The sequence below is a fragment of the Protopterus annectens genome, chromosome 6.part1 (genome assembly GCF_019279795.1).
Source record: "Protopterus annectens isolate FY-2018-M chromosome 6.part1, PAN1.0, whole genome shotgun sequence".
Taxonomy (NCBI): Eukaryota; Metazoa; Chordata; order Ceratodontiformes; family Protopteridae; genus Protopterus; species Protopterus annectens.
Genome location: NC_056738.1, coordinates 302,343,747 through 302,371,342, shown reverse-complemented (window position 1 = coordinate 302,371,342; position 27,596 = coordinate 302,343,747). Strand labels below are relative to the sequence as shown.

General features: G+C 38.1%; 1 protein-coding gene across 1 annotated transcript in view; it reads left to right on the top strand.

Annotated features, from left to right (window-relative positions):
- Positions 1-27,596, top strand: part of LOC122805519 (glucosylceramide transporter ABCA12-like) — a 201,447-nt gene that overhangs the window by 155,848 nt on the left and 18,003 nt on the right. Inside the window, exon 4 of the mRNA XM_044075722.1 lies at positions 16,603-16,733. Coding sequence (XP_043931657.1) covers positions 16,603-16,733 — 131 coding nt within the window. The remainder of the gene's footprint in view (positions 1-16,602; positions 16,734-27,596) is intronic.

Sequence of the window (27,596 nt, the reverse complement as noted above, 5' to 3'; positions counted from 1 at the left end):
AGACAGTTAACTGTGTTCATAGGTTTACTCAAACATTGGATTCCTTTGTCAGTTTTCTCAGCTCTCATGATTTCCTCTATGGTAAGCTAAGAATCTTTTGATTCTTATTAGAGGAAATTGTAATGTTATAAAATAAGGAAACTAAGAAAAAACAATGCAGAGGTGCCTTATAATGTATATTGTGTATTTGACAACAAATTATTTCATTGGCAAACAGTGTACTAGATAACATTATTTTAAATGGAGAAAGAAATATGAACATAAAGGGCACAAAATATTCTAATCATAGCTTAAAGAGATCTGAATACATAGTGCATCCACACTGATGAAACGAGAATGAAACAATGACATACTCAGCTACTGAGTTCAGAATTAGAAGATCACTTTGTAAACTCACTCTACAAAATTAAATGAGAAAATATTTTTATACCACTGGTTCCAAAGAAAAAATAAGAGTAGTTGCAGATTTGGTCTGATAATACTGTTCTGTTTCCAGCTGTTACAGCTCACACCCCAGGCTTGAATACAGCTTGTTTTTAGATATACATTATAATACTTAAAGATGGCTACACATTTGTCAAAGCATTTTCTAACATTTGAGCGCCCTTAATTTGTTAGTGGTGGTTGTTTGTAATATGCCATGTGAACTTTAAGAAAATACTAAACTTTGTCTTATAATACTGTGCACTAATTAAAAAAATTAAGAGCTACACAATGATCATTTTCCTTCCAAAATAATAATATTGAAAACTTGCATTTCTGTGCTGTAAGGAACTCATTGACCCTTAGTCTGATGTGCTTTTTGTGGATATATTTTCCAGATAGTTAAAATGGAAAATGCAAGCCATACACTGTTGTTGTTTGCTGTTCTCATAGCACAGTACCATTAACTAAACAATATAATGCCTTCCATCAGTTATAAAAAAAAACATTTTAAAGCACACATTAGATTGTTTTATAACAGTTTATAGCATGTGACTATTTCAATTTTTGGTCCATTTCTCATTCTCACTGAACAGGACTTTCTTTCTTTTTAAGCTCAAATTAAAATATATACAGTTTCAAAAGGAAATACATCTGTTGTAAATGCTTTTGGACAGAAGAAAAATCCTTACAAGCTCTAAATCTCTTTCCTGCAGAGAATAATATTTAACATTTCAGGGCCTTACATGCTATAAGCATTTCTAGCCTTATTATTTCTACATTTGCTATATTTGTGGCAGAAGTTGTCTCATCTTTATTAACTGTGGATTCTTCTGATCTTTATTATAGTTAGGAGCATTTCGGCATTCTTTTTGGCGCGCGTGCGTGTGCGTGCGTGTGCGTGTGTGTGTGTGTGTGTGTGTGTGTGTGTGTGTGTGTGTGTGTGTGTGTGTATGTGTGTGACTGTATGTGCGAGAGTGAATGAGGGAGTGGGTGTTCCAATGCAATGCCTGAGATGTCTGTGGCAAGTACTACTGACAAGTGCTATTTAGCACTGTCATTGTTTACACATAATTCAGAGAAAAGCAAATTACCTGATAATGAGGTCTTCTTCATTGTGATTAAACATGTCTCTAAGTTGCATTTCCCACAGTTACAGAAATGGCTACTTTTGGATAAAGCAGTATCTGTAAGCACAGAGAAATATCTCCGAATCCTAGCCTATATCTTTAGAACATTCCCCATGTCAGTATGTCATGAATGCTTTACTGGTTAATGACAGCATCTGGCATAATACTGTTATTATATCTCTTTTGATAATAAATTCTCTAAAACAACGTCAGTAGGGTCAAAAGTTGTGCTTTATTTATGTTCAAATGAAATAAGAGATATGAAAGTCACAGGGGAAATAGCTTTATAGTGTCATTTTTCCACCAGCCACATTTTTGTCAGATGAGAGACTTTCTCCACTGTATGTAATGCTATCTGCTGTCCAAAGCCATAGCAAGGGTGGAAAAGAGGATAGCCTTCCTAGCGGGAAGCTCTCAGGGGATGGATGGGCACTGTAGAAGAGTGGTGCTAATCACTTCCTGTAAGCAGTAATGACAATCGTGAGTAGCCATGTTGGAGGCCATAACTGAGTAACTGAGAGTCTGTCAATGTTTGTGTGTGTGAGGAACTGTAGCAGAAAGCTGGTATACCTCCGTAACAAATGTTTTTGACACAGTTTGCTTTTCCTGAAGACTTCAGTTTTTTGACAAGCAGAGTCAGTGATCTATGAACTGTAGTGAATGGTATAACTCTCTGCTATAGCTTAGAAAAGAAAACATGTTTATGTTTGCATTTGATAAAGTTTTTCTTTTTTTCTGGTCCTCAATTTGTAAGGACTTTTTTTATTTTGTTCCTCCACTCTGAAAAAATACTAGCAGGTATGTCTAATGTAGGCATTGCCAGGGACACTAACTGCCCTTGCTACATCTCTGCTGCTGTCTATAATGTTTGTAATTAATTGTTTTTATTGTTTAATTTATCAAACTTTACTAAAAGGAGCATATGAAAATGATTTCTGTGTGTGTGTGTGTGTGTGTGTGTGTGTGTGTGTGTGTGTGTGTGTGTGTGTGTGTGTGTATGGAGGGAGTAGTAGGAATAGATTGGTAAAAGCAGTTTAGTTCCAGAGATGAGTTTGAGCACAAGAACTCACGTTTATTTCTCTCTTTGATTTATTCAGAATGCATTCTGTTTCTTTCCTTTGAAAAAACTTATATTCACTCTGTAGTCACATGTTACTATCTAAAAATCTGTCCATGTCATTATTTACATTACCTGTCTCTGTATTTTCTTTTTGTCCTGCTAAAGCACTTTTCTGCATCATGGATTTGTCTGTTCTCCCATAACCTTTGTTGTCTTGTTCCCTTATGAACTCACTACTCATTAGCCACTGTCTCTGTCTATCTTAGGTTCATAGGTTCATAGGTTCATACTAGGCTATCTGCCCTAGGGCATTTATAAGCCTAGCCAGAGTATGTTTGGCTTTCTCCACCCATTTTAAATTAATTTTGCTATGCCCTTTTTCGAGGTTAGTATACTGTGCCTCTGTCTAACAGTGACACAGAAGTGATACCCGGGGTAAACCTACGATCTCCCATCCACTCATCAAGACTCCTCTTGAAGAGAATCAATGAGGGACTCTGCCTAACCTGGACTGGGATTTTATTCCATAGTGAAGGGAGCCTCTGGGTTATGAATCTGTCCCTCCAGCATGTCCTATTTATTTCAGTGCTGAGGTTCAAGTCTCTCGAGTGTGTAGCTCGATGGGATTTGGATTTTTTGAGGTGCAGCATGTCCCTTAATTCAGGGTTGGACATGGCCTTATACGTCAGGCACAGGTCACCTCTGAGCAGGCAGTATGCCACTGAGTAGAGCTGGAATTTCTTTAACCGGGCAGCATATGGCATCTGTTTGAGCCCTTTGATCCTCTTGGTGAGGTACTTTTGGGGTCTTTCCAGTTGCTGCAGGTGTTTGGTGAGGTACATCCCAAAAGGGGCATTGTACTCTATTATGGGCCTGATGAGGGATGAGTAAAGAGGCACGATGACCTCCCCTAATCTAGATGTGAATCCCTTCATGATTAGGTGGGCTATATAAAATGTTTTTCTAACCACTTTGGCTAAGTGGTTGTCAAATGAGAGATTGCTATCAACTTGGGTCCCCAGGTCCCTAATTACTTCTTCTGTACTTAATGGATTACCACCTATGTGGTAATTTGTGGGCACTTTGTTTTTGCCAAAGGGGATGACTGTCCACTTTTTGGCGTTTAGCTTGAGGCCATGGCTCTGGCACCAGTTGTCTGTTTCTATGAGGCCCTTTTGGAGGATGCTTGCGTCAGCTGGAGAGTCGATTATGGCGCCCAGTTTGCAGTCATCTGCGAACTTGGTCAGCCACAGTCCTTCCGTGTTGGCCTGTACCTCCGAGAAATATATACCAAACAAGAGAGGTCCCAGGACTGAGCATTGTGGGACGCCACTTGTAACTGGTTTGGAGTCTGACATGGCTCCAGCAATTCTAACCATGTGGGTTCTGTCCTTGAGCCAGTTTGCAACCCATCTAGTGACATAGGGGTTTATATTTAAGCTGGTGAGCTTATCTATAATGCCCGAGTGGGGTATTGTATCAAAGGCTTTTGCGAGGTCCAGATAGGCTGTGTGGACCACCTTCCCTTCGTCAATGGCCTTGGTGACTGTTTCAAAGAAGTCAACCAGGTTTAAGAGGCAGGATCTGCCCTTAACAAAGCCAAACTGGGTAGGATCCAGTGTCTGTAGGTCCCCAATATCTTTATTTATGAGGTCCATGATGATCCTTTCCATAGCTTTGCAGACCAAGCTAGTCAGGCTTATGGGGCGATAGTTTCCAGGGTCCATTGAGGCACCACCTTTGTGGAGAGGGACCACTGTTGCTGTATGCCACTCTTTGGGTACATATCCTGTAGTAAGGCTGAGACTGAACAGTAGTTTTATGTTTGGGTTTAGCTCTTCTTGGAGTTCATGTAGGGCAGCCTGGGACACCGTCTGGTCCCATTGATGCTGTGTTTTTGCTTTGGAGAGGCGGGTCCCACCTGGGCATCTGAGATGTCAGGGGGGCAGCACTCTGCTGGGATAGATATTTGCCCTTTTGGTAGGGGGGGGGAGAAGTTTGCACTGAACCTGTCAGCTAGGATGTTGGCAATGTCTGTGGGATCAGTGTATTTTTTGTAATTTTGGACTAATTCTGAGCATATCTGGGAATTCCCACCCAGGTTCCTAACATAACTAAAGAAAGCCTTGTGATTATCCTTAGTGTCCTGTGCAATTTTTCTCTCGAAGCTGGCCTTTGACGATTTTATGAGTGCCCTTAGTTTTTTGCTAATACTGATCAGAGATGCCTTCCCTTTTTGGGATTTTGCTCTATCATGTAGTAGCTTCCTCCTTCTATTGTATAGTTTGTTTATGGCTGGGGTCCACCAGACAGGTCGTCTGCCTTTGGAGGATTGGGTCTTGGTTTTATTTGGGATTGCATGATCCATGCATTCCTGAAGGTGTTCATAGAATGCATTTATAAAGGATTCTGCGGTCTGGGCCGTATTTTCCACAGGCCGGGGCTTTGAAGGATTCCACCTCGGTTTTGAGGAGTGTGAAATTTGCTTTAGAGAAGTTTTTCACTGTGGTTTTCTGGGCAGGGGTGGGGTCGGGATGTGAATATCCAGTGAGATTAGTTTATGGTCTGATCTTACCAGTGAGGATACACTTCTGGTCTGGAGCATAGAGTCCCCATGTTGGTGATGATCAGGTCCAGTATGTTTTCCCCTCTTGTGGGAGTGGTAACAAGTTGTTCCATAGCATCTGAGTTTATGAATTCTAGGAACCTTTGGGCAAGGGTGTTGGAGCTAGAGTAATGCTCCCAATCTATGTTTGGGTAGTTGAAGTCGCCCAATATAATGGTGTTGGAGAGACCTTCATATTTTCCAGTGTTCTCAGGAAGGCCGAGTGGGGTTCCTGGGTTTGGGAGGGTGGTCTGTAGCAGGCTATAAACTGGAAGGCAGTTTTACCCACTGTTAGTTGCACATGGATAGTCTCTGATGCTTCGTGCTTTGCCACCAACCTGGAGGTGTGGGTATCTTTGATGAATATCGATACTCCCCTCCTTTGTGGTTCAGTCCAAGTTTTGGGGCGAAAAGCATGGTATGAGGTATAACCTGGTAGTGCTGGGGTGTTCTCGGAGCCCTGAACCAGGTTTCTGTTACTGCACAGATATCGATGTTCTCCATGCTAAGGAGAGTTTCGTGCGTGCATCTTGAGGTTTAGACTTCTAGCGTTGAGTAGCATTACTCTTAGTTTCTTATCCCTTGTGATACCTATGGAGGTGGGTTTGTCTTTTGAGCCTTGCCTAAAAAAGGCACTATGGGGGTAGCAAGATCCTTTGCCAATATCCGAAAGCCCAGGGGTGACAGATGCAAGCCGTCCCTAGCAAAGCATCGTGGCTTGTCGTGCATATCATCCCAAGCTGACAGGCATTGGATCCCCTTTGAATGACACCAATACTTAAGCCAATTGTTGAAATTGATCATCTTGTCTTTATACTGTGGCATCATTCTTGGTGAGGGTAAGATGCTACTCAAGGTCAGGGTCATACCAGCCTGGGCTACATGCTCAGAGAGCTCCTCTATGTCTCTTTTCATGTAGTCCAGGGAGGTACGTCTCAGGTCATTCACACCAGCATGGACAATGACTGAGTCATATTTGTACTTGCCTTGGAGTGACCTGAGTGCTTGTGTTATGTGGTGGATCCTAGCGCCAGACAGGCTGCTCACCGTGACCTTTTCCTTGTTCAGCATGGTGAGCGGGACGTCAGTGTGCCTGACAATAGAGTCACCTATTACAAGTGTATCAGGTGTGTTGTTTAGCCTTAAGGGCTGTGACTGTTCGTCACACTGGCTTTGTGAGATATGTGTTGCACGTGTTTTGTTTTGGGGTAGCGGTTGCTTGGGTGTCTGCTTTGGAGGTCTCTGCTGCTTAGGCAGATCTTTATTTAGAGCCTCCGAGTATGTTTTTGAGTGATTATGTGTTTGGTTTGCTGTCGTGGTAGGTCTATGTGAGACTGGAATTGTAGTGAGTGTGGTTTCCTTCTCCTCCTGACTGGTTATGCCAGTACTGAGTTGAGAGAGCTTAGCCTCCAGTTTGGCTATATGGTTGCATCTCTCACATGTGTTGGAATTTGTTGGGAGGAGGAGAGGGTTGTCTGTGTACATGAGGCAGTTGTAACATTGCCTCAAGATTCCCATATTCACCAGCTGGACCGGAGAGGAGATTGACAACTGACCTTTGGACATGCTAGAATAATATTGGGAATTCCTTTATAATTGAAAACAAGGGCCAATGGGGAGCGAGGGTGTAGTGCTTTTAATTTTTGTGCTGACTTATAATTGCTTTAGTGAGCAAGTGCCAGGTAACAAGTGCAATGTGTTACAGGTAACTTAAATGCAAAAACGACAAACAGTAACTTTCTTTCAAGCGAAGCAAGGAAATAAGTACAGTAAGCAATGCAGATATCACTAGGGATCCACAGAAGCACTGAGAAGCCACGTTTTAGTTGGAATTAGCGTTCCAGGGAAATAACAAGCATACAAACAAAGCTAGATTCAGCAGGCCTGGATCTAGTCTATGCTACAACAAACAAGGTGTACCAATTTCAGTAAGATACAGTTCAAATATTCAGGCACTATAAACCTTTAACCAGAAATTCCCAGCTCAGAAGGGCAGAGTCCAGCCTCTCCTCCCACAAGAGTGCAGACCACAAACCTTCATAATGTAAAATAACTGGCCTGTAGCCCAAGTGCTTAAACCAGAGCTAATACACTTTAAGAATAACAGACACTGAGCTCTCAATCAGCAGTTCCCAACTTAGAAGGATGAAAGCTACCTGTCCTGCCACCACAGTGCATGCCACAAACCTTCCTAATGTAGAACAACTGGTCTGAAGCCCAAGTGCTTAATCCAAAAGACTTGGAATGATAGCTACACTTTAACCAAGTTACTACCAAGCAGTAATAAATACAACTGAATAAATAATGCCTGGATTAGTGCTCAAGTTATACAAACAAAGCTAGATTCAGCAGGCCTGGATCTAGTCTATGCTACAGTAAACAAGGTGTACCAATTTCAGTAAGAAGAAATTCAGATATGCATGCACTATAAGCCTTTAACCAGAAATTCCCAGCTCAGAAGGGCAGAGTCCAGCCTCTCCTCCCACAAGAGTGCAGACCACGAAACCCTCTTAATGTAAAATAACTGGCCTGAAAGCCCAAGTGCTTAAACCAGAATTAATATACTTTTAGAATAACAGACACTGAGCCCTCAATCAGCAGTTCCCAACTTAGAAGGATGTAAGCTACCTGTTCTGCCACTACAGTGCAGACCACAAACCCTCTCAATGTAAAACAACTGGTCTGAAGCCCAAGTGTTTAAACTAAAAGGCTTAGAATGAGTTACACCAAGCAGTAATAAATACAATTGAGAATGTTTAAGATAGCATAAAAGCAAAATAAAGTAGGAAGAAACACAAGTACAGTAAAAGCAGAAGATTTTTTTTTTTTTTTTTTTTTTAGAAAAGTAGCAAAAGCAGTAGTAAATACAATTCTCATGCAGTGCAAGCTGGCACACTTGAATATGTAGCAATATTAGTCCACACACAGTTTGAAAAAATGCAATTAAATTAAAAGGACTAAAAGCAAGTGCAGAAAGGGTTTATTAGGTAGAATTCGGTAAAGCGATGACCTCCGGGAGTGTCTTAGATCATATCTACAATGGTGTGGGCACCGTAGAAGCCACCAAATTTAAACTACAACCAAGAATAGGGAGGGGGGATGGGGGAACAGTTTCAACACAGATGTAAGGAATGTGCAAATTATAAAAAAATATATATACTGTTTTCTATAGATTTGCAGAGCAGTAAGACACAGATATCAAGCAGACAATTTAGCTCTATAATACAGAATAACACAGAAAATATACTCAGCTCTATAAACTTGAAGATAGTTCTGTAAGGCTGTCTCTCAAACTAAGGTTCCAGTTTGAGTACAGGTTGTTAATTAAAAGGAGACACAGCACTAGCTAAATTATATCAGCTGAAAGACAAGGCAGGAAATGAGGGGGTGGGGAACAGTTTCAACACAGATGTAAGGAATGTGCAAATTATAAAAAAAATATATACTGTTTTCTATAGATTTGCAGAGCAGTAAGACACAGATATCAAGCAGACAATTTAGCTCTATAATACAGAATAACACAGAAAATATACTCAGCTCTATAAACTTGAAGATAGTTCTTTAAGACTGTCTCTCAAACTAAGGTTCCAGTTTGAATACAGGTTGTTAATTAAAAGGAGACACAGCACTAGCTAAATTATATCAGCTGAAAGACAAGGCAGGAAATGAGGGGTGGTGGGGGAACAGTTTCAATACAGATGTAAGGAATGTGCAAATTATAAAAATATATATATACTGTTTTCTATAGATTTGCAGAGCAGTAAGACACAGATATCAAGCAGACAATTTAGCTCTATAATACAGAATAACACAGAAAATATACTCAGCTCTATAAACTTGAAGATAGTTCTGTAAGGCTGTCTCTCAAACTAAGGTTCCAGTTTGAATACAGGTTGTTAATTAAAAGGAGACACAGCACTAGCTAAATTATATCAGCTGAAAGACAAGGCAGGAAATGAGGGGGGGGGGAACAGTTTCAACACAGATGTAAGGAATGTGCAAATTATAAAAATATATATACTGTTTTCTATAGATTTGCAAAGCAGTAAGACACAGATATCAAGCAGACAATTTAGCTCTATAATACAGAATAACACAGAAAATATACTCAGCTCTATAAACTTGAAGATAGTTCTGTAAGGCTGTCTCTCAAACTTAGGTTCCAGTTTGAATACAGGTTGTTAATTAAAAGGAGACACAGCACTAGCTAAATTATATCAGCTGAAAGACAAGGCAGGAAATGAGTGGGGTGGGGAACAGTTTCAACACAGATGTAAGGAATGTGCAAATTATAAAAAATATATATACTGTTTTCTATAGATTTGCAGAGCAGTAAGACACAGATATCAAGCAGACAATTTAGCTCTATAATACAGAATAACACAGAAAATATACTCAGCTCTATAAACTTGAAGATAGTTCTGTAAGGCTGTCTCTCAAACTAAGGTTCCAGTTTGAATACAGGCTGTTAATTAAAAGGAGACACAGCACTAGCTAAATTATATCAGCTGAAAGACAAGGCAGGAAATGGGGGGGGATGGGGGAACAGTTTCAACACAGATGTAAGGAATGTGCAAATTATAAAAAATATATATACTGTTTTCTATAGATTTGCAGAGCAGTAAGACACAGATATCAAGCAGACAATTTAGCTCTATAATACAGAATAACACAGAAAATATACTCAGCTCTATAAACTTGAAGATAGTTCTGTAAGGCTGTCTCTCAAACTAAGGTTCCAGTTTGAATACAGGTTGTTAATTAAAAGGAGACACAGCACTAGCTAAATTATATCAGCTGAAAGACAAGGCAGGAAATGAGGGGTGGGGAACAGTTTCAACACAGATGTAAGGAATGTGCAAATTATAAAAATATATATACTGTTTTCTATAGATTTGCAGAGCAGTAAGACACAGATATCAAGCAGACAATTTAGCTCTATAATACAGAATAACACAGAAAATATACTCAGCTCTATAAACTTGAAGATAGTTCTGTAAGGCTGTCTCTCAAACTAAGGTTCCAGTTTGAATACAGGTTGTTAATTAAAAGGAGACACAGCACTAGCTAAATTATATCAGCTGAAAGACAAGGCAGGAAATGAGGGGGTGGGGGAACAGTTTCAACACAGATGTAAGGAATGTGCAAATTATAAAAAATATATATACTGTTTTCTATAGATTTGCAGAGCAGTAAGACACAGATATCAAGCAGACAATTTAGCTCTATAATACAGAATCTATCTATCTATCTATCTATCTATCTATCTATCTATCTATCTATCTGTTACCTTATTTCCGTTCATTCATTAATTATTCAGCATTTCTGTTTTACAAAAGGGACACTTATGCCACAATAAGAAAGTGCAGAGCTATGCAGCTAAATGTAACCTGCTGGTAAAATACTCTGGCAACTAGAGAGTGCAACCTACTGCACTCTGTATTAGAGGTTACATCTCCATAGCAAACCTACATGGCTACTGTCCAAATGTAAATAAAGTCTTATTGTACTCTAATTCAGTTATTTATTATTTGTTTGCTTTTGTTGCATGGGAAAGCCTGACTGGGTGATAAAATCCTTTTTCAGTGCCAGGGAGCAAAGCTCGAACATAAAAGATTAAGAACAAATGAAACTGAATACTTACAACAATGCCGATTGTATGCAAATGTAAATTAAATAATGGCAGCATACACAAAGGTGTGCTGATTATGTTAACATACATGTTCATAGGTTCATAGGTGTGTACTAGGCTAATGGCCCTGGAGCCTTTACAAGCCTAGCCCATAGGATTACCCTGGCATCATGCCACCCGACCTTAGTTCCCAGTGCCTCTATCAAGTAGAGCCACTGGAGTGATCTCCGTGGTGAATTTTCTATTTCCCATCCACTCTTCAAGATTTTTCTTGAAGAGGGCCAGTGAGGTGCTCTGTTTGACATGTATGGGAAGTCTATTCCATAGCATGGGCAGTCTCTGGGTTATGAACCTGTCCCTCCAGAATATTTTGTTGATTGTGGTAATGAGGTAGAGGTCTCTGGAGCATGTTGTGTGGAGAAATTGGAATTTCTTCAGATGTAGCATTTCTAACAGAGCTGGGTCAGACATGGCTTTGTAAGTCAAGCAGAGATTGCCTCTAAGTAGGTGATATGAGACAGAGAATAGTTGGAGTTTTCTGAGTCTCTCCACATAGGACAAGTGTTTAAGGCCTAGGATCCTCTTTGTGAGGTACTTTTGCGGCCTCTCCAGTTGTTGCAGGTGTCTAGTGAGGTACATGCCAAATGAGGCATTGTACTCGATGACTGGCCTAATGACGGAGGAGTAGAGGGAGACAATGACCTCTTTTTTTCCTGGATGCGAAAACCCTTAGTAATGAGATTTGCACATAGAAGGACTTTCTGACCACAGTGACAATATGGTGGTCAAAAGAGAGGTTGCTGTCAACCTGTGTTCCCAGAACTCATATCACACCTTCTGTGTTCAGTGGGCTACCATCAATGTGATATTTCATGGGAAATGGGTTTTTCCCAAAGGGGATGATGACACATTTTTTGGCATTGAGCTTAAGGCCATGGTTCTGACACCAGTCGTTGCTCTCAGTGAGGCCTTTCTGTAGGTTAATAGGTTCATAGGTTCATAGGTTAGTACTAGGCTAACTGCCCTTGTGAGCCATTTTAAGCCTAGCCAATTATCCGCTGTGAAATTCAAACCCTGTACCTTGTGTTTGTAAGGTGAACACCTTAACCATTAGGCCACCCTCCCTTGTCTGTAGGATCCTGTAGGATGTCAACATCACTTGGGGAGTTAATAATAGCTCCCAATTTGCAATCATCTGTGAACTTTGTCAGCCAGAGTACCTTCATGTTGGCCTGGACTTCAGAGACGTAGATGCAAAACAGTAGAGGACCCACGACCGAATCCTGTGGGACTGCACTCGTGACTGGTCAGCAATCTGACTTGGAGTCAGCTACTTTCACACTGTGGGTTGTATCTGTGAGCCAGTTTGCAACCCACCTAATTATATAGGGGTTGATGCCTAGCTTAATGAGTTTTTCTATGATTCATGAGTGAGGAATGGTATCAAAGGCTTTGGCCAGATTAAGGTAGGCTCTATGAACCACCTTGCCTTCATCCACATCTCTGGTAACTGATTCAAAGAAGTCAACCATGTTGAGCAGGCATGATTTACCCTTCACAAAACCAAACTGTGTGGGATCCAGAGTTTGGAGATTCCCTATATCCTTGTTTATTAGGTCCATGATGATGCATTCCATAGCTTTGCATATCAGACTCATCAGGCTAATGAGGTGATAGTTCCCAGGGTCTGTAATTGCTCCTCCTTTGTGAAGAGGGATGACTGTAGTAGTGCACCATTTGGTAGGGACAATGCCTGAGGTGAGGCTGTGATTGAACAGGGCACACAGGTGAGGTGCCAGTTCACTCTGTAGTTCATGTAGAACACAGCCAGGGATATTGTCATGTTCCATAGAAGCTGTATTCTTGGCCTTGGACAATGCTGTTTTAACCTGTACAGCAGTAATACTGGGTGCCTGACAGTCTACTGGTATTGTGATTGCTCCTTTGGGGGGTGAGAGGGGTAAAATTGGCACTGAATCTGTCGGCTAGTATATTGTCAATATCTATTGGCTCAGTATAGGAGGTACCGTTGTGCAGTAGCTCAGAGCAAATCTGAGTATTGCAGTGGAGATTCTTTAAATAACTATAGAAGGCTTTGTGGTTGTCTTTACTATCTGCTGTAACCCTATTTTCATAGCTAGCTTTAGAGGATTTGATGAGGGGTCTCAACTTTTTGTTGAGGCTGATAAGGGAGTTTTTCCAGTCTTGGGACTTCACCTTATTCCACCTCAGTTTCCTCCTTCTGTTGTAGAGTTTGTTTATGGCAGGGGACCACCAGATTGCTTCCTCTTTTTTTTAGGAGAGTGTCTTGGTTCTATTGGGTATGGTGAGATCCATGTATTTGTGTACGTGTTCGTACAGTGCATTGGTGTATGATTTAACAGTCCTGCAACTATTCTCCATTTGCATGGGTGCCGTGAAGTTAGCCACCTCTGTTTTTAGGAGCCCAAAGTTCACTTTGGAGAAGTTTTTCATGGTAGTTACCTTTGCGGGGGTGGTGGTGGGAGGGATGTGTATTTCCAAGGTGATTAGTTTGTGATCGAAACTAACCAGGGAGGAGTTGACTATTGATGTAGAACAATGGTCACCCATGTTAGTAATGACCAGGTCAAAGATGTTGCTACCTCTAGTGGGGTTAAGAAAGAGGTGGTCCAGGGCAATGGAATTAATGAATTCCAGGAAACGTTGGGCAAGTGTATTGGTACATGAGTAGTTTTCCCAGTTAATGGAGGGGTATTTGATGCCACCCAGTATAAGAGTGTTAGGTTTTACCCTAATATTCTCCAGGGTGCTTAGGAAGGTGGAGTTTGCGTCTTGGGACATGGTTGGGGATCTATAGCAGGCTATGAACTGAATTGCTGTCTTACCCAATGTTAGCTGCCACTGAAGTATCTATGATGCAATATGTTGAGCTATGAGTCTGGAGGTGTGCCCATCCTTTACGAATATGGAAACGCCATCACCTTTGGAGCTTTGAACCAAGTTCTGGGGCTGAAAGGTGTGACATGAGTTATAGCATGGTAGTGCAGGGGTGCTTTCTGCTGCTTTAAACCAGGTCTCTGTTACAGTACAAATATCAATGTTCTTCATTTTAAGGAGTGCTTCGAACAAGTGCATTTTGAGATTTAGACTTCTAGCATTGAGCATGACTTTCAGATTGCATTTGTTTGTAGCTGCTACTGTGGTAATTTGGTCTTTGGAACACTGCCTAAAAAAGGCACTATAGGGTTGGTAAGAGCCGTGGCCACTATCAGGAAGCCCAAGGGTGACAGATGCAGGCCATCTCTGGCAAAGCATCGAGGTCTGTCAGTCATGTCATCCCAAGCAGACAGATACTGGATCCCCTTAGAATGACTCCAGAAACATAGGCAATTGTTGAAATCAATCATTTTCTGTTTGTACTTTGGTATCATTCTGGGTGATGTTAGGATGCTGCTCAGGGTTAGGGTCAAACCCGCAAGGGCTTCATAATCGCAGAGCTCCTCCATGTCTCTTTTCATGTAGTCCAGGGAGGTACATTTCAGGTCATTCACACCCACATGTACAATGACAGAGTCATATTTGTATCTGTTGTTGAGGGACCTGAGTGCATGCATTATGTGGTGGATACTGGCACCTGACAGGCAGCTGACTGTTACTTTCTCCTTATTCAACCTAGTGAGTGGGGCATCAGTGTGCGTCACTACTGAGTCACCTATCTGCATACATATGACCTATAAAATGTAGGCTATGCATCAATTACAAATAAATATGAAGTAAATATCAAGACTGTGAAAGAACTAATTGAAAAAGTAATTTAGGCAGGGAGTAAAGGTGTGCATGGAGCTGAATAACTTATGCATATGAAATGAAACAGAATACAGCAATACTTTTAAATGAGTGGGAGATATGAGAGTATATTACCTAATCTTACCTGTTAAGTGACTGCAAACTTTAGATGCTGTAGAATGCAGGTATCTGCCAACTGTAATATATCAAAAATAATTCCACTGTATAAACAAACAAAAAGAGCTGCTACACTGTCTCATGGCCTGAGTTGTGGCTGGAAAGAATCATTGTACCAGCCTGTTTATCTAGTCAGCTAACAAACAAATGAAACAAGCAAACAAACAACATTGGTTGTAGGGTACGAGAAACTTCATTTGCTATTTGCCCACATCTGTTTTCAAGATATTTTCTACAGTCACAGTTTCAAATGCTTGTATTTAGTTTGCAGTCAAGCTGCTCAACTCCACTTTTGCCAATGCACAACTAGTATTGTTTCAGCCCTGGGATACCGAAAGGCCATGAGAATAATGGTCAATATGAAGGGCACGTAAAAGAGGGGCAGGGGCAAACGAAAGAAATCAAGCTTTCAGTTCCTCACGCTTTTTCTAAATGTGTGTCATTTTTATTTTGATGTTCCCATTCTCCAAACCGCTAGGCTGATACAGTATAAAATGCAATGCAGAATGTTTTTATTCAATGAAAGGAAAAAATGCAGTATTTTTTTTATAACTGTCAGCTACCAAACATCATGCAGTCTTTTAGATTATTTAGAACAGTCTCATTTGTTATTTGGCAAGTGAAATGTCTTTCTGGTGTTTTTTTTTTCTCATTTTAGCTTTTATTTTATACCTTCTAGACTATTCCTTAATTTTAGCTATCTTGTGTCTTTCATTTATTTCCATGTGTCACTATGAAAAGCTGCCATCTAGTCCAGTAACCTCACTTGGCCAATGTGACAGATTTTTAATTATAAAAAAAAGTATCAAATTATTTATGTTGGATCACACCTAAAGAAACAAATTACATAAGCATTGCACAATTCTACCTAAAAGTGTGGTTCCATTATAACTATAGAATTTCATGAAATGTTTATGTACAAGCTATTTAATTTCCACACAAACAGCGCCTGAAATTAGACACATCAGAGTTTTGATAGTGGAGAAAAACAATAAAATTGTAGAAGAGAGTAGACACCATTTATATTGTATGCAGGGGGCAATGTTTTACACCCAGATAAATCCAGCATGTTTGACAACATTGTACCTTGACATAATTTAAATAAAGTCTGTGAAAACAATTATCTTTTATTTTTTTATTTAGATATGATGGTGTCTGAATTCATACCTTCATCTTTACATAACTGTATCTGAAGAAATGTTGGCAAACTGTTATACTACTCTCTGAAAAGATGGCTGTAAGATTAAATTGATGAGAAATGGTACCAAATAATGAAAACAAATATGAGCCTGTGCTGAAATCTGTCAAATACATACTCATCATTTTGCCAGTTTTCAGTATTTTGACCAATAAATTAATGCAACCATTACTTTAGCAGATTTCATTAATGAAACTCCCAACCTTTTTGGACAGAATTCAAAATGTTTATTTTAACCGTAAATTTGGTTCTAAATTTAGAAGTGATCCTGGATTTAGTGCACCAAATCTTCTCCTGCGTCCACTTCTTGGAAAGGCACACGCATTTGAATTATGTTTAACATATGAAGTTATACAACAATATGTTAACATTTGGAAGAAGGATTGACAGGATTAACTGAAGCTGTTGATGTGTAGTTTACTAGATGTACATTTTTTCAATGCATTTTGTAAATGTAACACCTGTTTTGTTTTGTTTTTTATCAGGCTACAGTATATTACTTTGGACCTTGTCAAGATGTGTCATGTTGATAAATATTAAGCAACTTCATACAAAAGACTGAAATGTGATTTTTAGTTCTGATCCAGTGTTTACTATTTTTTGATCTAGAATGGAAGAGTATCCGCAATATTCACGTTTTGCCAGAAGTACTTCTCAGATCCCTGACATCAGTTTAAGGAGTATACAACAAATGTTGTCAGAATTCAGCTCACTTCAGGACAAATGGAAAGAATTTGAAAGTATTCAAAATTTTTTAATTTTGCTTATAGATGGTATTTTTAGCACAGTTATTTGCCACAAATTCTTACAATTTTAAATATGTAGCATTTTAGTGCTAAGTAATATTTTACTGTTTTTACTGAGGTGCTATCCAATATGAATTAATAATACTAAATACTACTGACACCTGCTCTGTCATTTTGAATGCAGTATTGCTTATACTGTTATTAATTATGTGCAGCTGAGGTTGACTTTATTTAAACAACATAATTTAAATCAACAATACAGTTGTATATAATTTCCCTGCATAATGCAGAACATGTGTCATGTTCTGTACAACCAGTATTTATTGTCTGAAGGAATTTTGCATACTTCAGAATATTACCTGGAATGGCATAATGTCATTTGCTGTCATTGGCACTACAATTTGAGGGTTACTGCTTCACAGTGATTTGCCCTCCAGTTCAGTTCTTTGGCTGTCGTGACTTTGCTGTGGAGTGTACACGTCTACCCTTTGTTTACATGGGTTTTCCACAGTTGCAGTGATTTCTGGCCCAGTCTCAGTTGTGTGCTATAAATGAAATGGCATTTCCCCCCAAATTGCACAAAGATACATGCACTATGTGAGAGGGAGTGAATGTGTGCATCTTCTGACAAGCTGACTCCCTGTATAGGATAATTTCTTATCCCTTGCATCCAGTGGGTGCCAGGATAGATTCCTGCTACTTATTTACCCTGTAATTTATTAAGCATGAAATTGATGAATGAATGAAAAAATAACATTTTACACCTGTTTTACAGAAGCATGAGTCTGTGATAAAATGAGTAATTTTTTATGTCCATGTTTTATTTTGTAAACAAATAGTTGCAGCAAGATGATACATATTAATAAATCTATTGCATAAAAACAAAGTTTTATGTTTTTTAATTAACGTATCATTTTTTAGCCATTTTGACAAAAAATTGTTTTCAGGGAGACTCATTCTTAATTGATGGATTAATGACTGTATGTTATCATACGTTAGTACTTTTATTTTTATTTATTTGGCATTTGTTTATTGTGACAGTCCGACTGGGCATGAATCCCATTTTCAGCAGAGGACTTGGGAGAAAAGCTCCAACATACATAGTTCAATTAATAAACTACATAATATTATCACATGAAGTACAGTAACACATAGCAGAATCAACATACAGGATAAATACATTTGGATCAGAATATCACACAGTGAATATTAGACAACAACCACAGGATATTGAATACCTAGTAAAATACAATTAATAGTGATAACCAATGAGAAAGATGTCAAGCATTTTAAATATGGGCAAAGTATTAAGAGAAAGGAAAGAGATTTTGCAGTTGGGGGAAGATTAAGAGATGGAGTCAAAGTAGTGAGCTATCAGAGAAGTAACTGGTTCTTTGGCTAATAAGAGAAGGGAGGAAAGGAAAGGAGAAAAAGGAAAGCAAGGGAAAGAGAATGAAAAAGGAAGCGAGGGGAGAGAAAGGAAGAGAAGGAAGGAGTAACAGTAATGTCAGCCTGGTGTAAGACATGTACAGAGCCGGGAGGTAAGGAGAAATCTCTTTGAGATTGTTTCAATATTTGACTGCATGGCATTGCTCTAATATCTGTAGGGATACTGTTCCAGTCCTTGGCTAGTAAGTAGGAATATAGGTAGTGACCAGTAGATTTTTTCGGTTTATGGATTTCATGAAGGTGTTTCTCAGATGCGTGAAGAGGGTGATTAGGGAGGCAATGGATAAGACTGGTTCTGGTTGCTGGGCAGGATGAGGTTTTGTATACCATTTTATGAGCAAGGAGGAGTTAGGTGAACTTGAGATAGTGAGGTAACTCAAGCCAGTTTAAATATATGAGGGCAGAGCAGTGCTGGGAGTTGTATGACTGATTGGCTGCAAATCTAGCTACTTTGTTATAGCAAAGCTCAAGTTTTGATGTTAGGGAGATCTAAATATTGGTGAGAATGGGTGAGGTATATAGTAGTGAAGAAAGGAGGTAGGTATTGGCTAGAATAACTCTTCAGGAATTGGTAAGGAATTGTTTTGATCTATGGAGCATGCCCAGTTTTTGGTGTTTTGTTTTTATGCACTTTTGAATATGAAGATCAAATTTCAGTTGATCATCTATTATGACACCAAGTAATTTTGTGTGAGGTACAACTTCAATTTCAGAGTTGTTGAGAGAGGATATTTTAAAGGTTTATTTTATATGTGTTTGTGATTTGAGTAGAAATAAGAGCAGTTTTGGTTTATTTGGATTTAGCAAAAGCTGATTATCACTGAGCCAGTTTTCAAGAGTTGAAAGCCTGCCAAGTAATGGATTGGAACTGGAAAGGACTATTAGATGAGCAAATGACATGGAGTCATCTGCATATTGTATAAGTGTAGCTTGTTGGGAGGATGTATGTACTGTATATCATTTATAAATATGTTAAAAAGGAGAGAGCTGAGTAAGGAGTCTTGTGGTACACCTGTATTAACTTGGAGAAAAGATGAGTAAGTAGACAGCCACTTAACTGACTGTAGCCGGTTAGATAGGTAGCTAGAGAACCAAGTGACTGTTGTACTGGAAAAGCCTAAAGCAGACATTTTGTGAGAGTAGTTTGGTATGTTAGACTGTATCAAAAGCTTTAGAGAGATCGAAAAAGAAGGAAGAAACTAAATGGTTATCTCTGGCTTTAATGGCATGGTCCAAAAAGGCAGCAAGGACAGTTCTGTCTTCATAATTATCTAACTTTAAAGCCACTCACTGTTGACTGGCTATATTTTGTACATATTTAGCTATCCCTTTCTTTCTTATTCTCTCATATCTTCCTATAGACATCTGATCTCTACAACTACTGTATCATCTGCATTGTATGTATGATTTTTACTCTTTGACTTAAGTCATTATAATCATTTCGTCAATATATTGTAACATGTAATTCTTCTTTGATTATTTTTACTGTTATACATTGTACCTTTCATCAGTGTTCTCCCATGTTAAACTTAAATATATACATACATACATAAGTCAATAATAATAACAATAACAGAAGTAATAAGAAACAATTGAAAGTAGAAGCTATGTGTGTTATGGCTAGTTCTGCATACTGTGCCCATAATAAGGGACAAAAAGACGGCAGAGAGTGGTTGTGAGTGCTTAGAGATAGTTCATGTGTCATTGTTGCTATAGAAGCATTCCAAGAAATAGTTATCAATTGTAAGGCAAAAAACAAAAGGCAGAAGTGATGAAGATGCAGGAAAAAATAGAGATTATTGATGCAGTAAAATAGTCATCAATAAATCTGATTATATGACTGACAGTTAAAGGATCTCAGTGGTGGATGATGGGTTAAACATGTAACTATGCATTTACTTAGGGTAAAACTGTATATTTCTTTCATTCTCTTATTTAATCAGTCCTTTGACTCAAAAATTCCATATCAATTACTGCAGCATATTCAAATGGATCTTTAGACATTATGATGTTTGTGACAAATTCTAGAATTTTCTACCCACTAGCCTACTTGTTGCTGTTGCACTGTTTCATCCTGAATGTTGCTAAAACCTTTATTCCCAACAAGACCTACCTTGATCATGCAATACAATTTATGAGCATTTTCAAACATTTCAGCTTACTTATCAGGGCCAGAGTATGCCTTTCTCTGGTCGTAGGTTCATAGTCATAGCTTCATAGGTCCATAGGTGTGTACTAGGCTAATGGCCCTAGAGCCTATATAAGCCTAGCACAAGAAGATTCCCTGGCATCATGCTGCCCAAAGTTAGTTCCCAGTGCCCCTGCCAAGCAAGGCCACTGAAGTCATCTCCAGGGTGAACTTCCTATTGCCAACTCACTCATCAAGATTTCTCTTAAAGAAGGCCAGTGAAGTGCTCTGCTTGACGTGAATGGAAAGTTTGTTCCATAGTATGGGAAGTCTCTGGGTTAGGAATCTGTCCCTCCAACATGTTCTGTTTATTGTGGTAATGAGGTTAAGGTCCCTGGAGCTTGTGGCATGGAGGGATTGGGATTTCTTTAGGTGTAGCATATCTAGCAGCTCTGGGTCAGACATGGAAATAATCAGCCCTGCCAAACTTGAACCCAGGACCCTGTACACCATAGTCAGAACAATTTACCACTACACCATCTGAACTCTATGGTTGACAGAAATTGTTCATCATCAAAGCTTCACACAGGGTGGTGATGCTTAGAAGACCCAAGTTATTTTGGAGTACTGTAGATGAAGCCAGACATGCAATGAACATCTCTCTCACTGTCAATTCCCTCTCAGTATATGAATCTCCTCTTTAACTGTTCATGTTCAACCTCTTCTCTGCTAATCAGCCTGATGGAAACAGATATTGATCTACCTTTCTCAGTGAAAAACTACTTCCATCACATGCTTAATTTCTCACTTTCCTCTCTAATTGACACTCAGGTCAGATCTCTAACCACAATCTCTGAATTCTAAACAGAAATGTATCTTCTATGTGGTTTGCCAGTCTGTCAGTCATTCATCCTTTAATAGTGTTTCTAAAAAGCAAAATTGAAATACATGACTTGATAACATAATATATTGAAATATTAAACTATCATGCTCATCAGGACAACCCTAAAAACCCACAACAAAATGAGGTGTTGGCAAAGCCATAGTCAAGAAAGCATCACTTCCATAGCCCAAAAGCAAAGAAATCCATCTAATACAAAGGTAAAAAATAGGCAACACAAAGTTAAGCACTTTCATCTGTTATCATAGTTGAACTTCCTCAGAGCAATAATGCCTTAACAATAGAATGATTAAATATACAAGTTAACTAATCACATGTACCAAAGCAACCAATGGCAAACATCCATCAGTTAATGCATCAATTAATTAAATCAATTTAAATAAATCCTTAAGTAATTTTGCATTAAAAAGATTTAGCGATGTAACAAGGTTGTAAAATCATCACAATAAAATCTATTGCCCACAAAAAATAGTGTGATAAAATTCTGTACACTAAAAATATGTATTGAAAAATATGTATTATTTCTTACTAAATTCGCTGCAGGCATATAAAATATGCACGTGGAAAGAACACATATAAGAGAACCCTCATAGTTTAGCTGCTCTTAATTTAAGCAAAGAACTTAATGATATACAATCATTCAGCCCAGGATAAACAGCTGCATTCAGTCTAACCTCCCACAATAGTTCACTTTATTCAAGTCTCCTTTCCCATGGACCCCCTCTCATGTTAGCATGCACTTGTTTAAGAATGAAAAAATAGAAACAATTTACTTTTTGTGCTATTAACTCTGTTTATATGAAGCGCTGTTTATGTTAGCCTTCAAGATGTCATTGTGGTGCTTGTACACCCTCTTCTTAAGGACATGCTCATTTTTTCCTACATAATAACTCATAAAATGCTAACTATACTAATCGTTTAGCATTGCAGTCGCAACAGTGGTCAAGTCAAAACTCAGTGTTACATGTATTGAGTTTCTGTGACGTGTCCTCATGTATATATCTACAAAAATTGCACACTCCACATTTTCTCATTCTTGATAATTCATGTCCTAGTTGTATCCATTGTTTGTTTGTGCCCTCATATTCAATAATATATTTGATATTAAAATGCCTCTTAAATATAAAGTGGGGTTGTATGCCTAAAATGTTAATCATTTGTCCGTTCATTATGGTTACTCATCAGGATATGAATATGCAGTTTTGCCCTTTGTTGCCCATTGTACATGTAAGAGGCATTAACAAATAAATCGGTCTCATAAGTCTATATTACCTATTAAAACTCTTTATCACACGTTGTAGAACTGACATGATTAATGAATCTATAGCTGTAACAGGAATGTGCAACTCTGCAGTCAGATATTGCAAGTAACTAAACTGATGCCAGAAGATCAAAAGGAACAGCTGATATTGGGAGGTCTATTGCTTTTGACTTCACGTTGTGGTAGGCTGAATACCAATGAATACTAAGAGATAAAAACTTGTAGGTATAGAGAGGTGGGCTGCATCATTCTGGTATATGGGAATTGGACCCCAAACCCATTAATGAGCTCCAAATATCAATACATTTCAGGGCATGAATATGAATATTATTTGAGCAGCAACTAAATATATTCTGTTCAGAACAATTTTAGCTTTATTAGAAAAAAAATAAGAAAAATGTTGCTTCATAAGTGGCTTGAAAAATGTTAGGTCATCTTCTGGGTAATATTTGTAGATTGCCCCTAGTAAAACAAACACATAAACTGGCACTCTAAAGTCTGAAGTAGTTAGATTCATTTAAGAGACACAAATAACTTTCCATTCAAAATATTATTCTATTTTGAAACAAACAAAACAAAAAAAACAAACAATGCAACCTGTGGCCCATAGATAATGTTTTGTTTTAATTATTTTTAATAAACTTCTTAATGAAAATCTTAGTTTCAAATATTATAGATACAATTACAACTACACATAATATGTATGTTATAATACATACACGGACACTCACTCTGGTCTTATTAATTTAATCCAGACTTCCCTCAAGTGAACTGTTAATTAACTGTTTTAGCCCACATCAAGAGTACTTCCCCCATTTTGATCCTTTTTACCATTTTGTCAAGTGCTTAGGAGGGACAGACTTTCTGTCTGTTTCACCTTACACAGGCCATCTCAGTAGTAAGGGTCATTCTTCACTCATCTATCTGCTGTAACATGTGTCCCCTAGTTTTTCATGTCTAAATATTGATAACTGAGCAACCATGTATTAAAAATGCTGTCTTGATCTCCTGTTCAGCACCCTTTCTTATATTTCTTCCTACACATCTACCAAATTTAATAACTCAGTAACCTCTCGTACCCAGTTAGATTTCCAGTGTCCAGTGAACACCTTTGTGCAGTGCTATAATTAAATTCAGTAACTGTTTATTATAAACAGCCGTTCTCTAATCCTTTCCAGGCCGATCAGAAATGTCACTAATGTTAAAATTATCTCAAAAAACAAATATTTCTCATAATAATACTTCATGTTCCTGTTTAAATAAATGCAATCACCTACAAGTCCAAAACATGCAAACCAAATTCTTATATGAAGCTATTAATTGAACATTTTATCAAATCGGAAGACACCTTAACAGTAGAAATTAAGAAAATAGAATCTGAAGTTGCCAGTTTGCTAAATGACAATGAACTTGACACATTATATAATGATTTAAAATCCACTTTATTTTCAATAGACAATAAGTCCCTTTTAGACAAGAAAAAGAAATTAGAAAGGGACTTTGTCGATTTCCACAAAGGCCAAGTATTTTCTTGGCCGAGAGACAAGTTGCCTGTACAAACCATTCATTCAATTGGTCACACGGAGCAGGCACATGCTACGAATACACCTAAGGAGCCATCAATCACCAGAAGTGAGACTCCACCAGTGATCTCATCACTAGAAGCCAGTATCACCACGGAGCCGTTAAATGCAAGTAACACCAATGCTAACAGTGTGAACACCATGGGATCTATGACTACTAACAAAAGGCAGATAACAACAGCGGCTATAGTGCACGTTAATGGTGAAGAAAATGTTTTCAGAAGAAATGATGGTCTTGATGTGGAACACTCCATTGATCCTGTCGTACGCAGGAAGACGCCTGGCAATGGCTCGGCGGTCATTATTTCAGCGAATGAAAGTGAAGTCTTCGTTGAAGCTGATGGTTTTCCATCTTTTCCTCTCCCTATTCAACAACTAGAAAGGAAGAGATGGTCTCCGCAAAACAAAGTAAGGAAGAGAAAATATACGGAAGAAACATACGAAAAGCAGAAGAAAGCCTTGAGGTCAATAAGCAAGATCTAGTGGTAAATATTTCTAACTATGAACTAGATGAATCAGAAATTTCCATACTTAACAGAGGCTTGAATTTCATACCATCTGGCACTGTTGATGTTACCAATTTCATTATTGACATAAAAATGTTTACCAGAAATATTGCTTTAAAGATGATGTACTTTAATGAAAATTCAGATACTGAAAACATAGAAAATATTAACGTTTTCAAAAAACCTTCTGTTTTTATGCCACAATTGCATCCGCTCCTAGATGTATTTGAGCGAGCTTGTGAAACTGATTTAATGAATTTATATGGTAACGAAGATGCAAAGACTGAGTTTTTTAATATGTCAAGTATAGAAAGGAAAGCCCTTTTAAGTTTGCAAAAAAATGAAAACAGTGTCATTAGGCAGGCAGATAAAGGGGGAGCCGTGGTAGTAATGGACAGAGTCATGTACTTGATGAAAATAGCTGATATGTTAGCGGATGAAGCTACATATAAACCTTTAGGTAGGTATTCTTTGAACAATTTAATAAAGAGCTTTCATAGTCATCTTTATGACTTACTACTGAGTAATGTGATAGATGAGAATCTGTACAAATATTTTTTAACAGAAGATCCATTGATTCCCACGTTCAGGGGTCTCCCAAAAATTCACAAAAAGTTGTTTGACCCCCCCCCCCTTAGACCCATCATATCCAGCAAAGGCTGGTTGACAGAGCCAATATCTATATATTTGGATAAACAATTTAAACCAGTTGTCAACGAAGCAAGTCACATTTTGAAAGATACTCAACAATTTCTGGAGAATTTAGCCCAATCCAACAATCGGATGCCTATTGGCAGGGATGACATCTTTGTAACCTTAGATGTCAAATCTTTGTTTACTTGCATACCCAATACCGTAGGTATAGAATATGTGAGACTCTACCTATTGGAAAAGGGATTAACCAACAATAAGGTGATACAATTGATGTTACTGTTAGAAATGGTATTGGATAATAATGTATTATTACATGAAAATAGCTATTTTTTGCAGAAGAAGGGAGTTGCCATGGGCACTCCCTGTGCAAACTCCTATGCCAATTTGGTATTGGCTTATTGGGAGGATACATATGTTTTCAATAATGTGTCATATGCTGAATGTATCAAATACTATGGTCGGTTTGTCGACGATGTGTTTTTTGTATGGGGAGGTAATGAGAAAGATCTACATGATTTTGTGAAATACCTTAATGGCACCACAGACTTTTTGGCTTTTGAGAATATACACTCTATGACTGATATTGAGTTCCTTGATGTTAAGCTCACAAAAGGGCCCAATGGGATAGATACAGAAGTCTATAGGAAGCCGAGTTGGAGAAATAATTTGCTGCATCGAAACAGCATGCATCCCAAACATATATACCCCAACATTGTGAAGAATCAGGTACTCAGAACATCTAAACTCACCACACAAGATATGGTTTTTAAAGAACAGGAAGCCGTTTTGGTTAGTAAGTTTACATCTAGAGGGTACAAGGAGAAAGAGGTGAAAGAGACAATAACATCATGTAGTGATTTAAGAACCCACAAAGGTAAGCCATTCTTTCACAGGCAATTATGTGACAATGAGAATACTGCAAGCACTCAAAGAAAGAAAAACAGATTAATCATCCCATATACGAATAGAAATGGACAAGTAAAGCAAATCATAGAAAATAATTGGAAATTATTATTGATGGATGATAGGATTAGAATGTTAATAGACGATAAGCCTAGTATAACCTACAAAAATATGAAGTCTTTAAAAAGATTATTGTGCTATGAAAAAACTGGGAATAAGTCATTGCAATCATAAAGGAAAGGGACCTTCCCTTGTCGTACATGTAATCAATGTAAATATATAACAGACAAGGAAAGTTTTATACATCCTCATACAGGTCAGGTTTATACCTTTAGAGGATATGCGGATTGTAGAACAAAAGATCTAGTTTATTTGGCACAATGTGAAACATGTGACAAGTTCTACATAGGAAAGACAAATAGAAACCTTCGTGAATGGATAAGGGAACACATATATGCAGTGAACAAGGAAAATGATACTAATGCTTTGGCACGTCATATTATGGAGCATGGATCCGGTCATAGTTTCAAGTTTAGAGTGCTTGAAATAGTGAGAAGAACAAATAGATTAGGCAATATAAAAAAATCATACAGAGGAAATAGAGAATAGATGGATCCTTAGGCTACAGGCACATAAATTTGGGCTGAATGAAAAAATCACCTTGAAGCCATTTTTAACATCCAGGTCTTTGAAACATTGACATTGGTATTTAGTGTTTACATGTGCTTATTCATGTTGCAATGCTTCAATGTTATTTCATTAATTTTTTATACAAAAAACACACAGGTTCTAATAATTTTTAAGGAATTAATTGACATGGTTATACAAAGCTTTATTGACATTTTAAATACATTTACTGCTCTCAGTATTGTTTTTTATGTTGAATGGATTCAATGTATTTTATATGTATATTAGCATTTCATTTTTATTTTAATTAGCATGCGCTAGCATTTTGATATACTGATTACTATAAATAAGTTCAAGTGAATTTTTATATATATAGTTTTTAAATATTTCTATTTATCAAGTTTTTGAGATTTATGCACTTGCACTTTAAATTAGAAGTGGTATAATCAATTAAATGAAGGTGCTAATTGTCTCTATATTTAAGGAGCAAGTGAAATGTAGTAACATAGAGGTCTGAAGAAGCGTCTCTTAGACGTGAAAGCGCTTACCATTGTTCATACAAATAAAGAACTTGTTGATTTTACAACTTATTGGTTTTTACATCAGTGGGATTTTTGTTGGAAGCTCCATGGTGCATCCTTGAGATTTTTTTGTCGTTGGATTTGCTTTTTATTTGCAAGGTGCTTTACTCGAGAGGATTATCTACAACGCTACCTTTCTCAGTGAAAAACTACTTCCATCACATGCTTAATTTCTCACTTTCCTCTCTAATTGACACTCAGGTCAGATCTCTAACCACAATCTCTGAATTCTAAACAGAAATGTATCTTCTATGCAGTTTGCCA